The sequence below is a fragment of the Podarcis cretensis genome (genome assembly GCF_951804945.1).
Source record: "Podarcis cretensis genome assembly, chromosome: 4".
NCBI classification, from domain to species: domain Eukaryota; kingdom Metazoa; phylum Chordata; class Lepidosauria; order Squamata; family Lacertidae; genus Podarcis; species Podarcis cretensis.
The window spans coordinates 20,485,010-20,508,229 of record NC_137173.1 but is presented as its reverse complement, the minus strand read 5'-3'; the positions used below and the strand labels follow the sequence as shown (position 1 = coordinate 20,508,229).

Sequence of the window (23,220 nt, the reverse complement as noted above, 5' to 3'; positions counted from 1 at the left end):
CAGAACAATATGCAAACCAGAACACTGGTTTCACATCTTTCAAAATCTGCTTTTCTCTGAATTTTTGAAATACAATTCTGCAGTCATGTAATAGTCACAAAAATGCATATATTGGGGCAAAGTGTTTATTATAAAGTGCATATATTAGCAAAAATATACAGTCGTGCCTTGGAAGCTGAACGCCTTGGCACTTGGATGCTTTGGCTCCCAAAGGCCGCAAACCTGGCAGTGAGTGTTCCGGTTTGCGAATATTCTTTAGAAGCCGGATGTCCAGCATGGCTTCCGCAGCTTCTGATTGTGTGCAGGAAGCTCCTGCAACCAATCAGAAGCCGCGGCTTGGTTGCAGAACGTTTTGGAAGACGAACAGACTTCTGGAACGGCTTCTGTTCGGCTTCCATGGTACGACTGTACAGAATCTATTTGGGAAAATTGCTTTGCAAAATGGTGTGTTTTAGGCAAGACACCTATAACAACAAATAGTTGCTTCTTCACATTTGGCAGGTGCATTATCTGAAGAATATAGGAAGCTGCCTTTCCCAAATAGTGACTGGTAGCGACTTGCCAGCTCTTCACCAGCCTTACCTGGATATACTAGAGGTTGAACCTTCAACCACCTACATTTAATTTCATTTGCCTCCATGCAGGCAGGAAAAAGTCAACATCAAAGTTTCTTTTTTTAAAAGTTTTTCTTTATACTTTTCAAGTTTCTGCATTTCATTAGTTTTACAATCAATTTAAGATTTCAAAGTTTGACTTCCTTCCCCCTCTTTCTGCGGTTCCTTAAATTTATTTTTTTAATATCTTCTGCATATCCAAATTCATTTAATTATCTACTTTAAATATATACTCTTGTGAAACAGCAGGTTATTACGATAATCCTGCCAATGTTTTTATCTTTTTGTAATTTATCTGTAAATATTCAATAAACCATTTCCATTCTTTTATAAAAAGTTTGTTATCTTGATTTCTTATTCTTCCGGTAAGTTTTGCCATTTCTGCATACAGTTGTACCTCAGGTTAAATACTTAATTCGTTCCGGAGGTCCATTCTTAACCTGAAACTGTTCTTAACCTGAAGCACCACTTTAGCTAATGGGGCCTCCTGCTGCCGCTGCACCGCTGGAGCACGATTTCTGTTCTCATCCTGAAGCAAAGTTCTTAACCTGAGGTACTATTTCTGGGTTGGCGGAGTCTGTAACCTGAAGCGTATGTAACCTGAAGCGTATGTACCCCGAGGTACCACTGTACTTCATACGTTTTTGTATTCATCAATATCAGAGTTCCAGGGTACATTCCGGGGAAAACATTCATGGAGGGAGTGGCCTACAGAAAGCAGGTGTGACTGGGAAGAGTTCAAAAGACCAGGGCCTGAGGTTCACCACAACTGTAGTTCAGGAAGACCCTCAGGAGCAGCTGTTTGGGAGGGGCCAAAGTGGCTATTTCAGGAACAGAGAGGTGGAAAAGCCCCATTGTGGAAGCACTGCTCTTGACTCCAGCTGCTGCATCTCCCTGGCTACTATACAATGTTTCTTTCTTGCTGGTCCTCTTGAAAAGTTCGAGAGGAATCCAGCTTTTCCCCCTGTTTAAGTGCTATTGTGTTACCCCTTCATCAAAACACTGAGCTGTGTAATTACCTTCTGAGACATGAGTCACCTTGGCTCTGAGCGCCCAGAGCTGCTTCCCTCTATAAAAGGGGCTGCAGGGTCCCTCTACCTGCTCTTCTCAAGCCACCCATTGCACATCTAGGAAGAAATGGAGCTCTGTTGGATGCTGTGCCCACTTTGGTTTCTCGTGCTTTCGTTGACGTATTCAGCTGCCGCCCCTGCTCTTTTTGCACTGCCTCGGACAGCCGGTTGGAAAGACTTCTACCTGGCCCAGGTTGGTGGTGCTTTGCACATCTTAATGGCTTGGGGAGTGATGCTAAATCCCTCCTAGCATAGCAAGGCTTTGCAGAGCAGCAGCCAGGGTGGAAGGTGTTGGGGTACACAGGCAAACCACTGCATTAGCCAAGATCTGGCGCAGCAGTTAGGTCCAGCTCATGGACCACACTCCTGGAGAGCATCTCCTCGTGAGGAAAGGTTGCAACGTCAGATGCTTTTTCGTTTAGATAAAAGGCAAGAAGAATCATAGTAGAGTTGGAAGGGACCCTGCGGATTATTTTCTCCAACCTACTGAAATGCAGGAATATGCAGCTGTCCCTTACAGGGATTGAACCTGCAGCCTTGCCGTGATCAGCACCACACTCTAACCAGCTGAGCTATTCCAGGCAGAGTAGAAATGCTAGAAATGGTGGAGTTTTTATTTTCTGCACTACATTGAGTGGAATATCACCCCTCACTTTTTATGCGTGGGTGGAGAAAGGTGTCCCCATTCCCCCAATGTCATGGAATTCATGGGCACCCAGTGAAATTGAACGCCAAAGATTTGGTACAGACAGACAACAGTCCTTCTTCACAAAGCACAGTTATACTATGGCTGGTGGGTGGGGAGTCCCATCATGCAAGCAGAAGTCAATTCATTTGTGCATTGAGTTAGTTGAATACAAAGTTGGTGTTGCTTTCCTTTTAACCTGAGACGGAGAAGCCAAAATATGGACTTTCCTTGTCACGAGCCAAACATCTCAGCCGTGCCCTGCCTTCCATAAGTATGGATATCAAAGCAAAAAAAAAAAGTGGGGATAAAATATCTTCCTTACCCCTTTCTTTCTCTCTCTCTCTCTCTCTGCCAGGAATACCTGGACAAATATTACACACCGAAAGGAGAACATCACGTTGGAGAAATGACCAGTGGTAGCAATTCCATGACCAAGAAGGTCCAGCAGATGCAGGCGTTCTTTGGCTTACATGTCACAGGGAAACTGGACTACAGCACCATGGGAGTCATGAAGAGGCCTCGGTGTGGCGTCCCTGACGTAGCAAACTATCGCCTTTTCCCAGGGGAACCGAAGTGGAAAAAGAGCACATTGACATACAGGTAACAGGCTGACATCAAGCATACAGTGGACGCTCAGGTTGTGAACGTGATCCATGCAGGAGGCACGTTCGCAACCCACAGCGTTCGCGACCCGCAGTGCCGCATCTGCAAATGCGCGGGTCACAATTTGGTGCTTTGTGCATGTGCAAAGCATGATTTGGTGCTTCTGCGCATGCATGAGAAGTAACCCATTCCAGTACTTCTGGGTTCGGTGCAGTGCGCAACCCGAAAACACGCAACCAAGGTATGACTGTACTTGAAATGTTTTAGATTGTCCCCTCTCCCCAGGAGTTTTCTTCTCGTTGTCTGGCAATCTGCGTAAGATGCAGCAATGGCCACCAACTTGGTCGGCTTTGAAAGACGATGGTGATTATGTAGTGTGTAGCATATTTCATTAGGGTGTGCACCCAGGGCCTTTTTTTGTTGGTTGGCTTGTTTCAACAAAGGAAGAAGGGAGGGGGGTGACATGGCAAACAAATAAGGAAGAGGTAAAGAGGCAAAAGGCTAATGAAACAACCACAACAAGTGGTCAAGAAGCCAAAACAGGAGATTTCCTGCAGAGGCAGGGTTGAATGCGAGGGCCAAGGGCAGGATAGCTCCACCTTTGGGTTCTTCCTGGCGTATCCAATTTATGTGCCATCGCCAATGCATGGGTCCTTTGGGACCTGGAAGAAGGCAAAACTGGGGCGAGATGGGGCAGGGCATGCTCCACTGACACACGTGTCGGCCACAAACCGAATCTCTGCACTAAATGCTTGTCACCTGTGTACACCATTCATTTTCTACTGGCAAAATTACGCCACTGACTCTGGGCTTATCTTATCAGAATTCGCCTTGTGGGTTGCCTGTTTGAACTACATGAAACCATCCAGGTGGCATGTCAGTTTTCTTGTAACTAAAACCCACATTTTGCCTAACCGCTAGCAGTGCAAAAAGGTTTTCTAAAACAATTACATTCATGCATTTGGCATATTGCGGTTTTTGGATTACATTGGGTTTGTCTGCTTTCAGACCCTGCCTCCTCATTGGTGCCCATAACCACGTCATGCAGTCCTCTCTCTCACACACCCTCCCGCCTTCTTTTTCAGCCACTGCAATTCTTTTCTGGGTGCACCTTCCTCTCTTTTTTGGGTGTATTTACCTGAGAGGAAGTTCCTTTGCACTGAATAGGGCTCACATCTGAGTAGGAATGCCCGAGATTGTGCTGTGAGTTGGGTTAGTCAATAAAGAACGCAAGCTGGATTTTCCTTTATTCACTGGATGGCAGCTGTTGTAAGACACATATTTCCCCCACCCCAAAAAATAAAAATGATGTGCTATTCTCCTATGAATGTACTCAGAGCAAATGTAGAGCTGATAACAGGGTGATATAGCAATTCTGACTGCTGAAACACATTGTTAGGGAGTTGCGGGGATGAAAGTCAGAGCGTAGTAGCAACCTAACAATGTCTCAAAAATATGTGGTGATGGGGAGAGAGAGACGCAAACAGAGTGCGTGTGTTTTCCTTATTTTGTCTGGAAACACAAGACAGAAGGCTGTTTCAACAGTGCTGATGGGCTGCTTATGAAGGGTCCATGGTTGGGTTTTTAAAAATCATCAACAGGACACTTGATCTGGAATAGAAATTGGCAGAATGTGTAAAGTAAAAAGGTAAAGGACCCCGGACGGATAAGTTCAGTCAAAGGCAACTTTGAGGTGCGGTGCTCATCTTGCTTTTTAGGCCAAGGGAGCCGGTGTTTGTCCACAGACAGCTTTCCCGGTCATGTGGCCAGCATGATGAACTGCTTCTGGTGCAACAGGACACCGTGATGAGTGCCAGAGCACACGGAAATGCTGTTTACCTTCCCGCCGCAGTGGTACCTATTTATCTACTTGCACTGGTGTGCTTTCCAACTGCTAGGTTGGCAGGAGCTGGGACAGAGCAACGGGAGCTCACCCTGTAGCTTGGATTTGAGTTGCTGACCATCTGATCGGCAAGCCCAAGAGCCTCACTGGTTTGACCACAGCGCCACCCGCGTCCCTTAAATGTGGGTAGTCCTAGTACAATGCAATATGAGAACAGTGAACAACCAGCCTTGGTATGGAACCATGGAGGGCTGCAATCAACAAAACGGATTTAGAAAATGTGGATTTTCAACAGCGGTGCAAAAGAGTCATCAGTCATGTTTGGAATGAGATAGAGGGCTGACCACAAAGTTACTCCCTTTCTTATTAATGACAATGGCCCCACCTGAAGGATGCTTGACAGAAAAGCAACGTGTCCTCACCATCAGCCAACTCAATTATGGATCCTGCATAGACCTTCCTTGAGCTCCATGATCTACCTAATAACCTTGGAAGCAGCTTGCAGTACAGTGGTGCCCCGCAAGGCTCGCAAGACGGAAAACTCACTAGACGAAAGAGTTTTCCGTTTTGGAGGTGCTTTGCAAAACGAATTTCCTATGGGCTTGCTTCGCAAGACGAAAATGTCTTGCGAGTTCCTGCGGTTCCCCCCCTTTCCCCCCTTTTTCTAAGCCGCTAAGCCGCTTATCCGCTTATCCGCTAAGCCGCTAAAAGCCGCTAAAAGCCGCTAAACCGCTAATAGCGCTAATCCGCTAAGCCGTCAATGGGCTTGCTTCGCAAGACGAAAAAACTGCTGGACGAAGAGACTCGCGGAACGGATTCTTTTCGTCTTGCGAGGCACCACTGTACTAGGGAGGCAAATTGTATGGTGGGAGACCACTCTCTAGAATGCAGCTGGTACATGGGGGGTGAGATGACAACGTATTTATCAAGCGTTTGTCCTGGGAAGTTTTCTGTGATATTTTAGTGTATTTTTGGTTTTTATGGAAGCCGCCCTGAGTGGCTGGGGAAACCCAGCCAGATGGGCGGGGTACAAATAAATTATTATTATTATTATTATTATTATTATTATTATTATTATTATTATTTTCTCACACAAAGTTTCTGCAGCAGTTAGACTATGTCCAGTCTTTATGGAGCATTCATTCTGATTGCTATATGGAGTTGTTACACAACAAAGATTGCATTGTATTCTCAACAAATGTTCTTAAACCGAGATGAATTAAAAATATACCCAAGCACCACAGACCTTGTTGTCCGCTAACATTTTACATGGAAAGTGCCCTTTATTATAGCTGCTCATTTACCTTTTCAAAGATTGCTATCAGACCAGGAAATTTAGTTTGGCTCACATTTTGCATTTTAAAAAGTACCTAATTCATACTTGCCAAAACAATACACCAGCCGTAACCCAGCTATCCATCGAAAATCACACTTCTCCAAATTTTGTTATGCATATATCTAAAGAAAGTGTGAATTTAAGTGCAACATGCAAAAATGAATTACTTTAGGAGAAAATGTGTATATTAGGCAAAATTGCATAAAACCCTGGTGAATTTTCATGAGATATTTTTTTTTTTTTTTTAAATGCAAACTAGTGCAGAAATGTGAGTGAAATTAGAAACTTAAATTGCAGGTTCCTCCATTCCTAGTTCAGATTATTACTCTTTCTTTACTGCATGTGTTGGATTTCCCTTTATCTTGATAACCTGGCTTTATCATTCCCATCATTCAGCAGCAGCTAGGGGGCAGTAGGAGGTCCGCTGTGGACTTAGGCTGCCAGCAGCCACATCGCTGCTGGCAAACCAGGAAGGGGTGAGGTAGGGCTGTGGTGAGGCCAGGATGGTTCAGGCATATTGGCAGGAGCACCAGGTTGGCTATGCCGGTACACCTGAACAACCCCATCGCCACTGCCACCCAGTCTCACCTTGCTCGCAATCCCAGTTCACAGCAACAGGTGAGAGGGGGGCAGTCTACTGCATCACTCTTCCCCTCTGGCCGCTCCTGCCATTGTTGCATATCTGCATCCTGAAATGTGTCATTTCCCTCCTCAGAGTAACAAAATATACATCAAGCCTGAGTCACGCAGATGTTGACAAGGCCGTGGAGATGGGGTTGAAAGCCTGGAGCGCGGCTGCCCCTCTGAATTTTGTAAAGGCCACCTCGGGAGAAGCGGATATCATGATATCGTTCCAAAGCGGAGGTAATTGTTATCGCTAAAGTCTGCGACACTAGCTGCTCAACCTTTGCGCTATTGTGAAGAGGTTAAGCTGGGCAAAATAATAAGGCAATTTATTTATGCTGGTTTAGATGCACGGAACCGTCCCTTGGAAAGTGGCAAGTATGAAAAACAGCTAGAGGATGAAAGGGCAGCCATAACAAAAAGGGAACATTTCTAAATATTTTTTAAAGCATGGGCAAACACATTGCACAGTTCTGCATGAGAGTGCTTCAGGAAGGCTGCCACAGAGCTCATATGGAAGTGCTGTTTGTGTGACATGGAAGTGCCTCCATGTGTACAAACTCTTAAATTCCTGTAGCGGTGCTACTCCCCCCCCCCCCAAGTCTTCACTCAGTGATGCCTTTGGGGCTGGCCGGGGGGTGCTGGTTGCCAGGAGCTGAGGTGGCCTCAGAGGAAGCAAGCAAGCAGGTGAGGGAGTCCAGCCAGCCAGTCCGCCAGCCCTTGCTGTTGGGAATGGACAGACAAGACCCAGGCCCCTGTGGGGCAGTGTGAGGAGGCACCTCTCTTTGGGGTAGGGGGGGCAGCTCAGAGACCAGGGGCGGCAGCTGCAGCTGCTCAGAGGACTCCCAAGGAGAGGGGAGAGGAGGCTGAGGGAACACTCCACAAAAGAGGGTGTTCAAAAAAGGGTGTTCAACAAAGGGTGAGAGGCTGCCAGCTCTACAGGCAAGGGGTGACATAACTGGGCTCCTGAGCCCCACATGGGTGCTGCAGAAAGAATGTAGTTGGTCAAGGGAGCCATGGATTCAAAAAGGTTGAAAACCTCTGCATTAGGGGCATCAAAGCCTTGCATGTATTGTATATGAAAAATGACCATTTCAGGCAATCACATAGTAGCTTGGTCTTTGTACCCAGACACTGGCAGATTTGTAAGGGATTTTGCAATATGTTTCAGATTCCATTGAAATGCTCTTGTTTGTGGGAGCCGCTGAGACCACAACGGAACGCATTTTGCAACTTATGTCTCTCTGATCTAACCATTACACCACCTGCCATGATTGCAAAGTCACATGGTGTTCCTTGTACTCTGTGTTAGATCATGGGGACTCCTACCCATTTGACGGCCCGCGGGGGACTCTAGCCCACGCTTTCGCACCTGGGGAAGGACTAGGCGGAGACACTCATTTCGACAATGCGGAGAAGTGGACGATGGGAATGAATGGTAGGCGCAAAGCCACACAATGACCCCAAAGCACCCAAAAGAAGCAATTTGTCCGCAGCTAATAAAGTATGGCAGAATTCACAGACAACTGAATATGTATCAGAGAGAAACTCACCATTGCTTATATGAAATATATTGTTTTGTATCATATAGGGTTTAATCTGTTCACTGTCGCGGCTCATGAATTTGGCCACGCCTTGGGCCTTGCCCATTCGGCCGACCCGTCAGCTCTGATGTATCCAACATATAGATACCAACATCCATATGGCTTCCATCTCCCCAAAGATGATGTGAAAGGGATCCAGGCCCTTTACGGTAATAACGTAGATGCTTGCTTTTATTTATTTCAAGAGTTCTTCCTCCAGATCAAACTAGAGGGCAGCGTACAGTATAAACAGCAAACGTTTGGTAATAAGTTGCTGAATTGCAACTTATTATCAAACTTAAAACCATGGAGAGACCTGGTCTCACTAGAGACATTGGATTCTTGTCTCATTATACATGATAAAGCTATTTTTAGCCATCTCACCCCTTCCTTTTTCCTGTAAGACCAATTGCAGTCGTTAACAGTTGTCAACAGGTTTACCATACCTATCAGCCAATCACACATTCCCACCACCCTTCTGAGTAATACCCCTCCCCACCTTCTCACTATATATAAGGGTCTGGTGACTTCTGTTTCAGCGTATCTGAAGAAGTGTGCATGCACACGAAAGCTCATACCAATAACTAACTCAGTTGGTCTCTAAGGTGCTACTGGAAGGAATTTTTTAATTTTTAAAAAACAACAACAGAGAATAAAATCATATGTCAGTTACAAAAGCATCATCACTGAGGTGAAACTCCAACCTTTGCTTAAAAATCCAGCCACCGAGAGTGAGACGGGGCAGCGAAAACTTCTTGGCCATGGCAGTGCTGCCACTTGTCAGGACTAACATGGAGCAGAGCGGTGGTGAAGTCCGAATAAGGGAGCCGTGGCAGTGCTCACCTTCCCCTGCCCTTGCTGCCACCCTGCCCCACCCCATTCCAGGAAGCAGCAGGACCACCACAAATCTGCTCACCTTTCCAAGGTCAGGCCGTGTTATGGGATGGCACCTCCTCCCAGCTGCATCCGGCAAGGGCGCAGTTGTTTTGGAGTTTTCCCCGGTTGTCATGATTCCCTAGAGCAGGCATGGCCAAACTTGGCCCTCCAGATGTTTTGGGACTACAACTCCCATCAACCCTAGCTAACAGGTCCAGTGGTCAGGGATGATGGGAATTGTAGTCCAAAACATCTGGAGGTCCAAGTTTGCCTATGCCTGCCCTAGAGGGACCTCACATCAGCTAGGAAGCCAGACTGTAGCCTGCCCACAAATGGGCCAATTGCAGGCAGGCTGCTAGGCTGGCTCTGCCCTAGGGGCAGGGCCAGCCAAGCCAACAGGCTTCTCTTGGGTCCGCTCCTCAGGTATAAATTCCCACCAGCCTCAGCCCTTGGCATCAGAACCAGGAGGACAGCACAGCAGCAGCAGCCAACCTCGTGAATTACAAGTCTTCCCGTAATTATTTACACCCCTTAGGAGCCTTCTTCCTGTGTTCATTTCCAAACTGCAACTAGTCCTTGTTGGCTGGGATTTATTGAATATTTTCTACCAACAGAACCATATTCAATGGGCCTCATAGGAAGACGTACAATGAATACACTTCCAACACTTAGTTGCACAACTCATAATAGCTTTCAGCTAAATGTACAGAATTATCTCCACTTTAAGACAAGTGTTGGGTTAATCTGGGATGACCTATTCTTACAAACAAGTTATAATTTGATGTTATGCTCAGCATATGTGAACCAGCCCTCATCCATGCAGTGTTTCATAAAATTCACAGCCTGACTATTCAAGTATCACGATCCACCAGAAGTTCCAGTTTTTTGTATTGTTACAGATATGGAGTTAGTGAATGTCAGAAAGTAGTAAAATGGTAGAATTTAGATAATACTTGAGTACTGAAGGGAAGATTCTAGGCAAGTAAAAATACAGGCTAAGCTTCCTTTCCAGGTCAGGGATAGAGGCCTTAACATGACAAAAGATGTTGATATTGGTTAAAGAAGAATCATTGGGTCAGTGCCAATAGAAGTTGCCAAACAAAATTTTCTGTGCGAAGCAAAATTTCTCTTTTGTACCCCGAAAAGCAAAACCAAAGAATAGTTGGTACAGACCTTGGGTTAAGTACTTAATTTGTTCCGGAGGTCCGTTCTTAACCTGAAACTGTTCTTAACCTGAAGCACCACTTTAGCTAATGGGGCCTCCAGCTACTGCCGCGCCACCAGAGCACGATTTCTGTTCTTATCCTGAAGCAAAGTTCTTAACCCGAGGTACTATTTCTGGGTTAGTTGAGTCTGTAACCCGAAGCGTATGTAACCTGAAGCGTATGTAACCCGAGGTACCACTGTATTAAACATACTGCAGAAGATATAAAAATGTGTAGCAAGAACTGCAAATGATGTAGAGGGTAGAATCAATGGGTTGTATTCAGTTATGTTTTACTCAGGATACACCCATTGAAATGAATGGACATGACTAACCTAGGTTCATCAATTGCATTGGGTCTATTCTGAGCAAACTTTAGTTGAATGCAACCCAATATATTGGATGGGGTAAAATGGGACTCACTCAGGATACATGGCCACAGGCAAGTCAATATATGTACTAAGTGCAGTTTTAACTTGGTTTGTGTGTCGTATTCTAGGGTCACGGCTATCTGGATCCAAAGTACCACAAGTTCCGCATCTGCCTCTTCCCAAACCACCATCTCCAGCTGATCCAGACCACTGTGACTCCACGTTTTCGTTTGATGCTGTTACGATGCTAGGGAAAGAACTTCTTTTCTTCAAGGATAGGTGAGATTCCCGCTTGATCTAACCTGCAAGAGGCTATATCAGTACTTGTGTTTTCCAAGCCTTTTTGGGATTGTTGCTTTTCTAAGGAAGCTCCCAACTCTGCTATCCAAATATGGCAAATGAGTTCAAAGTCCTTCCTTTGCAAAGAAAAATGAAATAATCCCTTGATTGCAGGACCAGGCATCGGACTTCTTATACCCCAACCTGTATAATAAGAGATCAATAAGACTGGGTTTTGGGTCAAAACAGGTCACAACTTTATTGAATATAGATGAAAGAGGTTTGGCTTGGGCATGGGGCAATCTAAATACTTCTGGCCCACTGGAAGTGAAGCGTGGCCAATCTAGGCAGGGGTTCCTAGGACTTACATCCAATAGGGTGACCCCCACAGGGACCGCCGTCTGGGGGAGTGCCTCCGGCCCTGGCCCCCCTGGGCACGTGGACATGGCCACTCCCTCTGGATCCCTTTAACGGGATACCCCAGCATTTGGAGGGGCAGGCAGAGACTACAACCTCCCCTCCATCCAAAACAAAGGATTGCCCCAATGCCCAACCAGTTGTGACGATCGCTATGAGGTAGGCAAAACCACCAATTCAGTGCCAATTAGCCATCTGGGTGAGCGGGCTTGTTGTTGAAACTACAGTGGTACTTCAGGTTAAGAACTTAATTCGTTCTGGAGATCCGTTCTTAACCTGAAACTGTTCTTAACCTGAGGTACTAATGGGGCCTCCCACTGCCACTGCGATGCCGCCATGCAATTTCTGTTCTCATCCTGAAGCAAAGTTCTTAACCTGAGGTACTATTTCTGGGTTAGCAGAGTCTGAAACCTGAAGCATCTGTAACCCAAGGTACCACTGTACTCTCTCCTCCTGTGGTTTTCAGAGGCCTATTGCCTCCGACAGTGGAGCCCTCGGGGCTAGCAACCACTGGTAGCCTTGCTGTAACCTGAGGTACCACTGTACATTGCTTCATATACAGCTCTTGGTTTTGAAGAATGCATCTCATGTTTGCATTCCCTTTATCTGCTTCCTGTTGTCAAAATGATTACTCTCTTCTCCCACATTTGTTAGCTCAAGCCTAGGATAGCCACGTTCAAATATATAAAAGGATGTCACATAGAGGAGGGAGAAAGGTTGTTTTCTGCTGCTCCAGAGAAGCAGACACGGAGCAATGGTTCCAAGCTACAAGAAAGAAGATTCCACCTAAACATTAGGAAGAACTTCCTGCCAGTAAGAGCTGTTCGACAGTGGAATTTGCTGCCAAGGAGTGTGGTGGAGTCTCCTTCTTTGGAGGTCTTTAAGCAGAGGCTTGACAACCATATGTCAGGAGTGCTCTGATGGTGTTTCCTGCTTGGCAGGGGGTTGGACTCGATGGCCCTTGTGGTCTCTTCCAACTCTATGATTCTATGATTCTATGATTCTAGGAATAGGGATGGATGAAATGTTTCAGCTTCTAACAGCAAAAAAAGCGCTATCTACTCACCTCAGGTCTCTCGCTTAAAAATCAACAAGAGGAGGCTGAGAGGAAGTATGGTAGCCATCTTCAAATATCTAAAGGGCTGTTGCGTGGAGGAAGGAGCAAGCTTCCTTTATCCTGCTCCTTAAGGTACTAGTTACAATAAAGGAGATTCTGACTATACACCAGGAAGAACTTTCTGAAAGTAAGAACTGTTCGACAGTGGAACAGACTTCCTTTAAAGATGGTGGATTCTCCTTCATTTGAGGTTTTTAGCAGAGGTTGGGCGGCCATCTCTCAGGTATGATCTAGTTGAGATTCCTACATTGCAGAGGGTTGAACTAGATAGCCCTTGAGGTCCCTTCCAAGTCTATGATTCTATGAGTAGGACATAATTTGGTTTTGCCCCCTTGATTTGTCTGGCAAACAGCCTGAAAGCAAAAGCATTGTCCATGCTGGTAGCCGCACTTCTCGTTCTGGTTGACAAGCCAGAGAATTTTGACACTTAGAAACATCTTGAGATGCAAACGTTTTCTGTTCAGTTTGTTTTTTTCTTCCTTCCTGAACAGGCTCTTCTGGAGAAGGCAGGCTCAGCTGAAGTCAAGCGTACAGCCACTTTCGATCACAAGCTCTTTCCCTCAGCTCATGTCGAACGTGGACGCTGCCTACGAAGTCGCTGACAGAGGAGTTGCTTATTTTTTCAAGGGTGAGTGACTCTCGAAAGCTGTTGCACTTTGGCTCCAGAATATTAAGTATAGCAAGGATTATTGTGCATCATTTCCATATTGACAGCACTTACTAAGGTTCTTATTCATCCTGAAAACAGCATTGTGAGAAATATCATTATTGCGTGGCGAGTTCCCGCCTCCCCCAGGTGGAAATAAAGACTCATGACACAACTATTCAGGTTAATAGGCAAAAAATGGCCACAACTTTATTGGTTACAGGAATGAGCGGTATTGGCTTAGGAATTGGTCCTAATTGACTATCCGTCTTCAGCCCGTTTGCTTGAAGACTGGGAAGGGTTAACCACCAGTAGGGGGAGACCTACTGATGCACAACAACTAGGAACTCCCCCGGGGTCACCACTCAGGGGCGTGCCTTAGGCCCTCACCTCCATAGGCTTCGGAAAGGGCCATGCCCCCCGGAATTCTTTACCGGACTACCCTTCAATATTTGGGGGAGGTGATGGCGCTTCTTCCCCCCCTTCATCTACATGACAATACCCCTACCAATGAGCTGAGGCAGCAAAAGAGGGAGATCCCCGGCCGTGCCAGTGTGATATAGTGCAAGCCACGCCCCCCTAGGTCAGCCGATTTGCTGGCCAGGGGATGACACGGCCGGGGATTCCCTCAATTGCGGGGAGGCTGAGAGCCAACCCCCACACACGTGGAGAGGGCGTGAAGACCGCAACTCCACCTCCTCTCAAGTTCGGAAATGGTTTTGTCAGTTTGTTAAGCCACTCAGAAATTGCCATGCCTAGCTGGGAGCAGCATTCAGCTTAGCAGACTGCATGGTGCAGCAGGGAGTAGCCAACAGGATGCCATACAGATGTTGTTGGACTACAACTTCTATCCTCCATGAACACTGGCCGTGCTAGTTGGGGCTGTCGGGAACTTGAGCCCCACAACATCTGGAAGGGGGCACTATGATGGATAACCTTGACATTACACCATTCTGAGAAGAGGGCTCTGGAAAAATAATGGAGGTCACCACCTCAGGACGCCATTTTGATTTCCCCAAGCCTCCTCAGAATGTGGTCAGCAATGGGAAAGGAAGGAAGCTTTCGGCAGTGCTCTTCCCCAAGCAAATTTAATGGGTTTCTATTGGTTGTGGTTTTCTTCACTTCCAGTGAGTGAACTCAATGGGTTCTTCTGTTGATGGAATTAGGTGCAAATCCAAACTCACTTTGTAGAATACTCTTCGCATTGACATCAGACATGTGTCAGCAGTTTTGGTCTTTCAACACATATTAAAGCCCTTAATAATAATAAAAAAAACAATTCCCAAGCATTCCTGGGTTAGCAACCTAGCCACATTTCAATCATATACTAGTTGTCCTGTTGTTCTAATTCACCTATGGGGAACCACAGGCCTAATTCGGTCTTTCAGGACTCCCCACGTGGCCAATTCAGCCAAACCACAACTACCTGACATCATATATTAGACAGAAGGTTTGCAGGCTCCACAAATCAGCAAAGACCTGTGTCCCTATTATCATTATTATTATTATTATTATTATTATTAGTTGTTGTTGTTGTTGTTGTTGTTTTTATAATATTGCTAACATTGCTGGGTTTTGTATTCTACCATATACTGCTTTGAAATTTTTGTGGTTATGTGGTCTATAAGTACTGTACACAAGTAAATAAATCAAAGGTTAGATGTTGGGAGATTCAAGCTATAAATGTCCTCAAAGCAAATATATTGTTGTGTTGTTGTTGTTGTTGTTGTTGTTGTTGTTGTTGTTCTTGCTGTTGTTGATTCCTGTTTGCCAGGCCCCCATTACTGGACAACTCGCGGGTTCCAAATGCAGGGCTCTCCGCGAGCCATCGCAGACTTTGGATTTCCTAGGAATGTGCTACAAATAGATGCAGCTGTCTACCTGAGTGATGAAAAGAAGACACTCTTCTTTGTAGGAGATGACTATTACAGGTTCCTATATTATTGCCTCTTAATACAAACATTTGGGGGGGGGGTCACTTGTGAAACCAGACATCATCGCTTGGTGCTGAAAAGGAGAGAGGGGAAAGAGGACATGCTTTCCTTTCTCATAATATTTGAACTTGGAGTCACCTAGTTCAGGTGATTGGTTCAGAACCAATTAAGTGTAAGTTCTGGTGGGTTCTTTTCTGTTGCCCCTCTGCAAAACAGGTCTATTGCATGGAGGAGAATGCAACTGTAAGCATCCTTTTTTCAAAAAAGAGAGCAAGGGGGAGAAATGCTCAGGAAGTTTATCTTTTGCATGCCCATTCCTTGCCCTGGGGCTGTATTTTTAACATGTTTACAGCTATGCTGGTCACCTTAAATTGTGTGTGAGTGTGTTTCGCTGCAGCTGAACAGACATTCAGATGGCAATCTTATACAGTGGTACCTCGGGTTAAGTACTTAATTCATTCCAGAGGTCCGTACTTAACCTGAAACTGTTCTTAACCTGAAGCACCACTTTAGCTAATGGGGCCTCCCACTGCTGCTGTGCCGCCGGAGCACGATTTCTGTTCTCATCCTGAAGCAAAGTTCTTAACCTGAAGCACTATTTGGGTTAGCAGAGTCTGTAACCTGAAGCGTATGTAACCTGAAGCGTATGTACCCCACTGTACTCATGTAGGAACAAGCTCCACTGATCTCAGTGGGGCTTAGTTCTGAGTGGAAATGTCAGGTACAGATTTCCATACCTTGATCGGGATGGAACCATGAAAGTGGCTTCCCCTTTTCTAGCATTAATTATTACATTATGTCCCCCCTCCCCCAATCCACACTTCTCAGTGGAGAATTTGCAAGGGGAAGCATGGATTGGGGCTTCCGTTTAACAATTAAACCTTTGATTAGGTAAAAATTGCAAAGCACACTTTTTAATGTGCACAGTCACGAGAGAGAGAGAGAGAGAGAGAGAGAGAGAGAGAGAGAGAGAGACACTAGTGGAAGAACTAAACATGCACAAATTCCAGATTGACCCTAGACATTTTCAAAAACAAAAAATCCAAGGGCAGGTGGAATCAAAGGTGGGTTACCACTGATCTGCTGAAGACTAACAAGATGGAATGTGAGAAATCTGCCCCTTGCCTAGAACAAAGAGAAGCACTTTTTTGCATAATGCATAATTCTCTACCACAAGATACAGTGATGCCCATTGACACAGATGCTTCGGTCAGCAACTATTAGTCACAGTACCTAATGGAACTTCCAAATACAGACACAGTATAGCTCTGTATATACCAGGCAACAGAAGGTAGGTATCACTACCTCCATGTTCTGTTTATGAAGACCCAAAGCTATCTGGCTCACTGCTGTTAAAAACAGAATGGCAGGCTTGGGCTTGTTTGTTTGTTTACTAGATTTATTCCATGCCCCTCTACAAAGAAATATTAACTGTGTGCTAAGATGGACCTTAGTCTATTTTGACAAACTAAGTGATCAGGCAATGATAAGCCTCAAGTCACAACAAAACAGCAAAGTAGATGAGACCTGGCTAGGCAATTCTTTCACGCAATTAAAAGCGCTTTTGACTCAAAGCTTGCTGTTCCGTTGCAATCATTACAGCGAAACTGCTTTTCCAAGAACGTCTTGCATATGGTATAAAAATAAACCTTCTAAAGCGTGGGTCGAAACCTATTTATATCTTGATAGACAAGAACAATAGGTTTGAATTTCTCCTTTTATGGCATTCCTTTCTCTCAAAAGCTATGACGAAGCCAAAAGAAAAATGGAGAAGGATTTCCCAAAGAGCATCGAGGACGAGTTCTCGGGAATCAGTGGCAGGATTGATGCAGCAGTAGAAGTAAATGGTGAGTAGTTACTCCATTGTGATGCATCATCAATACAGGGTAGCTAATGTTGCACTGCAGACTGGGCAACAGCTTGCATTATGCCTGGGCAACGGCCAAGGTGGCTTGAGCTGATGGGAACTGGAGTCCAACACCAAAGGGTACCACATTGGCTGCCCCATCTTAGACAAAAGCAGGACTTCCTGGCAAAGGCATCACTGCCTCTTACCAGGACACAGAGGGGTAGGACAGAGGTACCATCCCAGGAAGTGGCAGGGAGGCATGCCAACTGCTCCTAGGGGTGTCAGACACATGGCCTTGATGTCCCAGAGGCCACAGCACACCCATCACATAGTTGGCTGAACCATCTTTTAGGCTAAGAACCAAGACACCCTTAGCCTACTAACGCATGGCTGACTCATCCATCTTACTTCCCCTACAATTCCTTCTCAGGCCCAATTAAAATGTGACATTGGGGGTCAAGGTTTGGCCGTGTAATAATTCCATACGGTTTATATAATTTCAATGCACCTACCCCAATTGGTGTGGGTGCAGGATTAATACACCCATGATCTGTGATCCTGCTGTCCAGGATCTGCTTCTGAGGTAATGCCTAGACAGTAGTACCATGGGTTAAGAACTTAATTCGTTCTGGAGGTCCGTTCTTAACCTGAAACTGTTCTTAACCTGAGGTACCACTTTAGCTAATGGGGCCTCCCGCTGCTACCGCACGATTTTTGTTCTTATCCTGAAGCAAAGTTCTTAACCCAAGGTACTATTTCTGGGTTAGCGGAGTCTGTAATCTGAAGCATCTGTAACCTGAGGTACCACTGTATAAATGTTTGCAAGGGATAAGTACATTTGCACCAAGCTCTTATACAGCAAAGTGCTTTTACCTCATATTTAAATCAGGCCACAGGCGACAGATTTTGCAAGCATTTGCAAAGTAAAGGAGAGCGGAACTGAACACAGTAAAGTGTTCAGTAATACAAGCCCAATGGAGACACAGTCTTTCCTTTACCGCTCGATAAGGCAGAGTGGGTTTGGGAGAGGGGAGGAATCAATGCATTTGAATGGTGAATCGAAAATTTTCAGTGAAAAATATACAACACCCCAATTTTGCATGTGTTCAAAGAACACACGAATGTTCACGTGTGGGCCATTTTCAGATCCAGAAGAGAGTGGGGCAGGCTTTTGGGCATTCTGCTGATGCATGCGACGACCCCAAATGCAATCCCTGCGCAAATCAGCGGTTGCCTGTACCTAGATGCATATCATATAGTGGATTTGGTACTCTAAGAAATGCAATCACTCGTACAACTTTAAGGTCAATAAAGCCTAAGCTGCTGTCAATCAAAACAGAGAATGCCGAAACTAGATCAACAAATAGTCTCACTGGGTGTAATGTAGCTTCCTTTGAGAAATTTAGTCACAAGCTAGCATCTCCAACCATCCCTGGTCAATTTCCCAGCTTCCTTCAAAGGAAAAAAGAATTCAGATTTTAAATAAGTTATTAAGTGCTGTGTACGCAATGCAGAAGTGCTACTGAGGCCAGTTTAGGGTGCCCAATTTCCCATCAAAGCCTTTGGAATTGATGTCATCTCAGGCAGCTTTCCTCAGGGAACCCGTGTCAAGTTCTCTGGTGAGCATCTGAAATCTGGTCTTTTCAGTGGTGGCACCGAAAAGCTGTGGAACCCCCATCCTCTTGGAGGCTTGTCAAGCCGCACCTCTACAGTTTTGCATAGCTTGTGACACACTTTTGGCATGAACATTTCCTTGCTGCCATTGTGTTACCTTGATGGATATTCTTACATAATTTTCTTTTAAAGGTTGATTTTATCATTGCCTCTCCTTTGTTGTTATTGTTCACTGCTTGGTTATATTTTTTTTATGGAAAATGGGTACATCAGCTGATTAAACAAAGAAAAGAAGGAACTTCATGAGTGGGGATACAGAGGTCGTATTTCACAACTGTACCAAGAAGTCTATGGTATTGTTAGGTTCCTCAAATATTAAGCCCCCTGATTAGTAGTTCTTACTTTTGTTTCCTTTCCCTTTTAGGTCACATTTACTTCTTCTCAGGCCCCAAAGCCTATAAATACGACAAGGAAAAGGAAGATGTGGTTAATATTGTGAAATCCAGCTCCTGGGTGGGCTGCTGAACTGAAGTGGGAAGTGGATTATCACAGTGAGCTAGAAGATAACTGGAAACTTTGGAGCCTGTCAGCCAAAATCACATTCTGTGGATTTGATTCCAGAAGCACAATGGCAAAAGGATGTGCCGTTATTGCTCAAGCCCAGAAAAAAAAGAAGAGGGGGAACGCATCGAAATAAATGACACAATAGCATTTCAAGATAGCTTGGGGAAATCCCTAGGGGAAAAAATTCCATATACATCTTTTAAAAGTCTGGTATCTTCAGGGATAGAAAGGAAAGATGGACCCCAACGCTCTGCTGACACTTCTACCCCAACAATGTTTCCTCAGAACAACGGTCGCATAATACCAGGGGATAGGGATAGGGGATGGTCGCCACCACTGAGGGGGTGCCATTTCCATCCCATAATGCCCCTGGAACCACACTAAGCACCACATAGCATCACTGAAAGCGTGTGATGATGTGTTGAAGTGCAAATGATGGCAACTAGTTGTGTGTTTCAGTCAAGGATTACTGTTGTTAGCCGCTCTGAGCCCAGCTTCGGCTGGGGAGGGTGGGATATAAATAAAATTTTATTATTATTATTATTAAGGATGGGAGAGAAGTTCCATTCAGGCCCCACCTACACCATACATTTAAAGCATTTTCATGCCACTTTAAACCGTCATAGCTTTTCCCCAAAGAATCCTGGGAACTGTACGGGTGCTGAGAACTGTTAGAAGGTCCCTTTCCCCACATGGTTCTACAATTCTTAGAATGGTTGTAAAATGCCTCTTCTTGGATTTTTTTGCTCTGTGAGGGGAACTCCAAACAACTTTCACACACCACAGTCTGCAGGGAAGCTGTGGTTGTTTGAAGCTGTATGATAATACTTTAAATGCATAGTGCAGATGGCACCTCAGTTAATATTTAAAGACAGATTTGCCTAAGTCATGCTTTCTGAAACAATACATATCCAAGCCATCCTTGGAACACTGCCCTTCTCCTCCCAAGAAATGTATACAATAATACAAAAGTGTGCAAACAGATGCATATGTAAGGCTGGAATGTCCCTCTAAAATTTTGGAATGCAGTGAGGGGGCTTTTTATTTGCCTTGAAAATGAGGAAGAAAAATGTCTAGGGCAAACGAGATGGGAGAGCAGACCAAATTGTTACCCAGAGAAATGGATGCAAAACAATTCACAAGGGAAAGTATAGATTAACGACTTGCCTAATCCTTGGATTTTTATGTTGTGAACCGGCCTGTGATCTTCGGATGAAGGGTGGTGTGCAAATTAATAAATAATAAATAATATATTGATGAAAACAACATATAGAAATATTGGGGGAACTGCTTTGCAAAAATGTGTATACATATTAGGCAAAATTGCATAGAAAAGTGCATTAAAATGCTGGAGAGTTTTCATGATGAAATAAATTTGCATAAAACTGACGAGAAAATGTGGAGAACTGGGCTTAGGATTGGGGGGGGGGTGAGAAATGGTCAGAGTCACCCATCCCAAGTCACAGCTGCTGCTTGCAACAGAAGTAACAAAAAAGAAAGCCTGCTGCCACCCCATACGCCATCTCGGGAAAATAATCTCCCCACTTCCTCCTGCAAAAAGAAAATCAGCACATGACCCACATTCACTGCTTGCAAATGGGGCGACATGTCTGTGGTGGCCATTTTCACCCCACTCTAGTTTCAGATCACAGGTGAGTATTCATTCCTGAAGAAGAAGAAGAAGAAGAAGAAGAAGAAGAAGAAGAAGAAGAAGAGTTTGGATTTGATATCCCTTTTTATCACTATCCTAAGGAGTCTCAAAGCGGCTAATAACCTCCTTTCCCTTCCTCCCCCACAACAAACACTCTGTGAGGTGAGTGGGGCTGAGAGACTTCAGAGAAGTGTGACTGGCCCAAGGTCACCCAGCAGCTGCATGTGGAGGAGCGGAGACGCGAACCCGGTTCACCAGATTACGAGTCCACCGCTCTTAACCACTACACCACACCTGAGGCCAGGTTGCACTCTACACCAGAGTAGAGAACTTATTGTGTTGAGTCTAAGGGTGGCATTCGCTCCTGGGCAACCTTTCAGTGGCAGGTGGACATTAGTGGTGATTCTTGTACCCAGTGCTTTTTTTTTCTAGAAAAACAAGTCTTGGTATTCACCAACAAGTGGGGGTGGGTGGGGTGCATGGCGTGACATCAAAGAAAGGAAGCATTTCTTCATGCTTTCCAGATTATTATAGTGGGGAAGGTAACACAATCTGTACTGAGAATCACAGTGATGATGGCAAGCATGCTCACTGTCTCTGCCGTGATTGCAACCTCAATTACTGTGGGGGTTTTTTAAGCTGCAGGGATGGCGGAAGTTGAGCAATCCTGATAAAGAACCCAAACACTTGAGGAGGGGAAACCGCAACACTACATTGGATAGCCTTGCCCAAGCCACAGAGATGTACAAATTTCCCCCGCCTGCAGCTCTCTAAACCGTACCAGTGTTCAGGCACAGCAGCCCCGGTCCTAGGCATGTTTACTCAGAAGCAAGACCACCAAATTCAGTGGGGCTCACTCAGTGGTGGCTGGGGCCCATTGAGAACGGTAGGGCAAAATGCAGGGAGCCCAAACAGTAGGTGGGTGGAACTGAAAATATAAGGATGAGCAGGACGAGTTGCCCCCTTCTCTAATCGTTGCAAGTTTGCAGGCAACGGATGGGTGGTAACTGGTGACATAGGAACCAGTTCTATAGGACTGAGGAATCTTCAGCCCCTGCAAAGTCTGTTGGGATGGGGCTGAGCCCCCTCAATCTTGAGGAGACAGAGGAGGCTGAGTGCAGAGTCAGGCTCTGTGCTTGGTCTCCTCTTGATGGTCAACCTCTTCCACCCAAGCCCCTTTCTTGTGATGGGGCAGCCAGGACTGTTTGGAGTGTTCTGGAGGTGTTTCACCAGAAGCTTGTCCTACACTTGAGTAGGACCCTGGCAGAGACACATGCCCAACTGGCATGTTCTCTCCCTCCAGGTTGATCATTCGGGAGCTTCAAAAGCTTTCTTCAGCCCGAACATCACAGCGACCGATGCCAACAGACATCGGCACACTCAGGGATCCGCAGAGTCTGTGCAGTTTGCGTGACAAACCTCAGCAACTCAGCATTTTGGCTAATCTATTTTATTAACATATAAACACACACGGAGCACTGCAACATGGCTCCCTCTTTCTCAAGCATCAGACAGCAAAGAGAAAAAACAAAGGACAATAGTCCCACTTCACGGAACACAGTAACACAAACATCCTGTCTCCGTCACTTCCCACTCTGTGGAGTCAAAACATACACCGTCATGTGAAAGACAATAATCCCGTAACTGCAATCATGGAGCAGGAATTCTAACAGGGGGCATCACAAGATTGCTTGAAGTGGCAGTGAAAGGATGGCTCCCCTTTCCAGCCCTGTCGCTGCTCTGTCTCCCGATGGGTCACCCACTGCCTCTTCTGTGCCTCCCAGTCCAGGGCAGGGCAAGCGGGGACAATGAGTCCCATGATACCTCAGCCCCATCATCTTCATTCACCAAGTTCACTACAGGGCTAGGCGTGGTGAGGCCAGCAAGCCAGGAGCTGAGCGCAACGCCATACATTGCAACCAGGGTCCGCACTCAGCCTCCTCTTGATGATAGTCATGCACATCACATGTGCAATGTGTATGATGTCACACACACATGATGGGCCCCCCAATGTTGGGTGCAACTTGGCGCCTCCGATTGGTGCAGCAGTACCCCATATTTCCTAATACCTAACCTCCCCTGGGCTTTCTCGGATGCAAACATGTTTCAGATTGTAGCCTTAAAGGCCATTTTTGGTGAGCTTAATGTTTGTAAGATTCTGTTCTTAGGGAAATAGAAGGAAGAACTGGGCATGACCCAACATTTCATAATGAACAGGTGGTGCCTTATTAAAAATGGTATTTATATCTTTTTTAAAAAAAGTATTTCCTGATCCTGGGGTTTAGTTTTATTGGTTAGTCAATTGCTTGGGTTGTGGAATGTTTAATCAGTTAATCA

At 45.4% G+C, this 23,220-nt stretch overlaps 1 protein-coding gene and 1 long non-coding RNA gene across 2 annotated transcripts in view; one reads left to right on the top strand and one right to left on the bottom strand.

Moving 5' to 3' along the window:
- The window catches only part of LOC307215215, a 134,533-nt gene that overhangs the window by 74,018 nt on the left and 37,295 nt on the right, over positions 1-23,220 (bottom strand). The window lies entirely within an intron of this gene.
- LOC307214848 (matrix metalloproteinase-20-like) lies at positions 1,741-20,445 on the top strand. The gene is made up of 10 exons (XM_079973899.1): positions 1,741-1,877; positions 2,728-2,972; positions 6,870-7,018; positions 8,091-8,216; positions 8,370-8,531; positions 10,941-11,091; positions 13,117-13,253; positions 15,046-15,202; positions 16,949-17,052; positions 19,093-20,445. Exons 1-10 carry the CDS (start codon positions 1,752-1,754, stop codon positions 19,191-19,193), a joined length of 1,458 nt encoding a protein of 485 aa, XP_079830025.1. The 5' UTR covers positions 1,741-1,751; the 3' UTR covers positions 19,194-20,445.